This window comes from Oncorhynchus gorbuscha, linkage group LG20 (assembly GCF_021184085.1).
Source record: "Oncorhynchus gorbuscha isolate QuinsamMale2020 ecotype Even-year linkage group LG20, OgorEven_v1.0, whole genome shotgun sequence".
In the NCBI taxonomy this organism is placed as follows: domain Eukaryota; kingdom Metazoa; phylum Chordata; class Actinopteri; order Salmoniformes; family Salmonidae; genus Oncorhynchus; species Oncorhynchus gorbuscha.
In genome coordinates, this window is record NC_060192.1 from 38239149 (window position 1) to 38243306 (window position 4158).

Sequence of the window (4158 nt, forward strand, 5' to 3'; positions counted from 1 at the left end):
TGTGGAGAACAAACCAACACTATGAGAGGAGGATGGACAGCCCTGTGGAGAACAAACCAACACTATGAGAGGAGGATGGACAGCCCTGTGGAGGACAAACCAACACTATGAGAGGAGGATGGACAGCCCTGTGGAGAACAAACCAACACTATGAGAGGAGGATGGACAGCCCTGTGGAGGACAAACCAACACTATGAGGGGAGGATGGACAGCACTGTGGAGAACAAACCATCACTATGAGGGGAGGATGGACAGCCCTGTGGAGAACAAACCAACACTATGAGAGGAGGATGGACAGCCCTGTGGAGAACAAACCATCATTATGAGAGGAGGATGGACAGCCCTGTGGAGAACAAACCAACACTATGAGGGGAGGATGGACAGCCCTGTGGAGAACAAACCAACATTATGAGAGGAGGATGGACAGCCCTGTGGAGAACAAACCAACATTATGAGAGGAGGATGGACAGCCCTGTGGAGAACAAACCAACATTATGAGAGGAGGATGGACAGCCCTGTGGAGAACAAACCAACACTATGAGGGGAGGATGGAAAAGCCCTGTGGAGAACAAACCATCATTATGAGAGGAGGACGGACAGCCCTGTGGAGAACAAACCATCATTATGAGAGGAGGACGGACAGCCCTGTGGAGAACAAACCATCACTATGAGAGGAGGACGGACAGCCCTGTGGAGAACAAACCAACACTATGAGAGGAGGATGGACAGCCCTGTGGAGAACAAACCAACACTATGACAGTTTTTTTTAAACACACACACACACACACACACACACACACACACACACACACACACACACACACACACACACACACACACACACACACACACACACACACACACACACACACACACACACACACACACACACACACACACACACACACACACACACACACACACACACACACACACACACTCTTAGAGATTAACACGTACCTGAGAAAACGAGGAGGAGGAACAAGGTTTGGTCCATCCCTGGAGATTGGATTGAAAAGAAATGTGAACTAGAACTTCTATCAACAACATGGAGACATGATACAGATGGTAACTAGAACTTCTACCAACAACATGGAGACATGATACAGATGGTAACTAGAACTTCTATCAACAACATGGAGACATGATACAGATGGTAACTAGAACTTCTATCAACAACATGGAGAGATGATACAGATGGTAACTAGAACTTCTATCAACAACATGGAGCCATGATACAGATGGTAACAGGAACTTCTATCAACAACATGGAGACATGATACAGATGGTAACTAGAACTTCTACCAACAACATGGAGACATGATACAGATGGTAACTAGAACTTCTACCAACAACATGGAGACATGATACAGATGGTAACTAGAACTTCTACCAACAACATGGAGACATGATACAGATGGTAACTAGAACTTCTACCAACAACATGGAGACATGATACAGATGGTAACAGGAACTTCTATCAACAACATGGAGACATGATACAGATGGTAACTAGAACTTCTACCAACAACATGGAGACATGATACAGATGGTAACTAGAACTTCTACCAACAACATGGAGACATGATACAGATGGTAACTAGAACTTCTACCAACAACATGGAGACATGATACAGATGGTAACTAGAACTTCTACCAACAACATGGAGACATGATACAGATGGTAACAGGAACTTCTATCAACAACATGGAGACATGATACAGATGGTAACTAGATCTTCTACCAACAACATGGTGACATGATACAGATGGTTACTAGAACTTCTATCAACAACATGGAGACATGATACAGATGGTAACTAGAACTTCTACCAACAACATGGTGACATGATACAGATGGTAACTAGAACTTATATCAACAACATGGAGACATGATACAGATGGTAACTAGAACTTCTATCAACAACATGGAGACATGATACAGATGGTAACTAGAACTTCTACCAACAACATGGAGACATGATACAGATGGTAACAGGAACTTCTACCAACAACATGGAGACATGATACAGATGGTAACTAGAACTTCTATCAACAACATGGAGACATGATACAGATGGTAACTAGAACTTCTACCAACAACATGGTGACATGATACAGATGGAAACTAGAACTTCTATCAACAACATGGAGACATGATACAGATGGTAACTAGAACTTCTACCAACAACATGGTGACATGATACAGATGGAAACTAGATCTTCTACCAACAACATGGTGACATGATACAGATACATTAAGTGTTATGAAAAGTAATGAGTGAAAACACAAACATAAAGTGCTCCAGTATTAATATGTAAATAGTCTGTCTATAATCACAGTTTGAAGGAGCATTTCACATTTTAAATCACATGACTTATTTCATGCACAGTATGCACATCCAGGCTCGTATTTTCTGTTTTTCAAAAATATATATTTACAAACAAGAACAATAATTCTTTACTAAATAATAATAACCATTCACTAAATGTGTTGTACTTTATTCCTTCAACAGGCATACTTGCAGAGATATTAGATAAATCCTCCTACCTGATGTTTGCTGTTGTTGTAGATGTTGTCTTTGTTGTTGTGTTATTCTGTTGTCAGCTCTACCTCTCCCTCTTTCTCTCTCTGTCTCTCTGTCTCTCTGTCTCTCTGTCTACCTCTCCCTCTTTCTCTCTCTGTCTCTCTGTCTCTCTGTCTCTCTGTCTACCTCTCCCTCTTTCTCTCTCTGTCTCTCTGTCTCTCTGTCTACCTCTCCCTCTTTCTCTCTCTGTCTCTCTGTCTACCTCTCCCTCTTTCTCTCTCTGTCTCTCTGTCTCTCTGTCTACCTCTCCCTCTTTCTCTGTCTGTCTCTCTGTCTACCTCTCCCTCTTTCTCTCTCTGTCTCTCTGTCTACCTCTCCCTCTTTCTCTCTCTGTCTCTCTGTCTCTCTCTGTCTACCTCTCCCTCTTTCTCTCTCTGTCTCTCTGTCTACCTCTCCCTCTTTCTCTCTCTGTCTCTCTGTCTCTCTGTCTACCTCTCCCTCTTTCTCTCTCTGTCTCTCTGTCTACCTCTCCCTCTTTCTCTCTCTGTCTCTCTGTCTACCTCTCCCTCTTTCTCTCTCTGTCTCTCTGTCTACCTCTCCCTCTTTCTCTCTCTGTCTCTCTGTCTCTCTCTGTCTACCTCTCCCTCTTTCTCTCTCTGTCTCTCTGTCTCTCTGTCTACCTCTCCCTCTTTCTCTCTCTGTCTCTCTGTCTACCTCTCCCTCTTTCTCTCTCTGTCTCTCTGTCTCTCTGTCTACCTCTCCCTCTTTCTCTGTCTGTCTCTCTGTCTACCTCTCCCTCTTTCTCTCTCTGTCTCTCTGTCTACCTCTCCCTCTTTCTCTCTCTGTCTCTCTGTCTCTCTCTGTCTACCTCTCCCTCTTTCTCTCTCTGTCTCTCTGTCTACCTCTCCCTCTTTCTCTCTCTGTCTCTCTGTCTCTCTGTCTACCTCTCCCTCTTTCTCTCTCTGTCTCTCTGTCTCTCTCTGTCTACCTCTCCCTCTTTCTCTCTCTGTCTCTCTGTCTACCTCTCCCTCTTTCTCTCTCCTAAAGGTTCTGTCACCTCTAGGGCAGGTGGATGTTATACAGGTGCATTTCAACACCTGTACCTCCTGCTTCCCAACTTCATATTGTAGTGATGTCATCATGGAAGGATGAATGGCATCTCTATTCATTGTTCTATCTTATTTCCATAAAGACAAAAAGACTGGTCAAAGAAAACAAGATGTGAAGAAACACCTTCAGCACACATGCAAAACCCAACACAATACTGCTCTCTCTCTCCGTCTCTCTCGGTTGCTCTCTGTCTCTCGCTGCCTCTCTGTCTGTCTCTCCCTCTCTCTCTCTCTCTGTCTGTCTCTCACTGTCTCTCTGTCTCTCTGTCTGTCTGTCTGTCTGTCTCTCTGTCTGTTTCTCTGTCTGTCTCTCCCTCTCTCTCTGTCTCTCTCTCTGTCTGTCTCTCCCTCTCTGTCTGTCTGTCTGTCTGTCTGTCTGTCTGTCTGTCTGTCTGTCTGTCTGTCTGTCTGTCTGTCTGTCTGTCTGTCTGTCTGTCTGTCTGTTTCTCTGTCTGTTTCTCTGTCTGTCTCTCCCTCTCTGTCTGTCTCTCTCTCTGTCTGTCTCTCTGTCTGTCTCCCCC

At 44.3% G+C, this 4158-nt stretch overlaps 1 protein-coding gene across 1 annotated transcript in view; it reads right to left on the minus strand.

Moving 5' to 3' along the window:
- LOC124007387 (secretory phospholipase A2 receptor-like) overlaps positions 1-2603 on the minus strand; it is a 12835-nt gene extending 10232 nt beyond the window's left edge. Inside the window, exons 1-2 of the mRNA XM_046317892.1 lie at positions 2552-2603; positions 961-999 (exon numbers count right to left, since the gene is read on the minus strand). Coding sequence (XP_046173848.1) covers positions 961-997 — 37 coding nt within the window. The 5' untranslated portion in view covers positions 998-999; positions 2552-2603. The remainder of the gene's footprint in view (positions 1-960; positions 1000-2551) is intronic.
- Positions 2604-4158: the final 1555 nt, after the last annotated feature.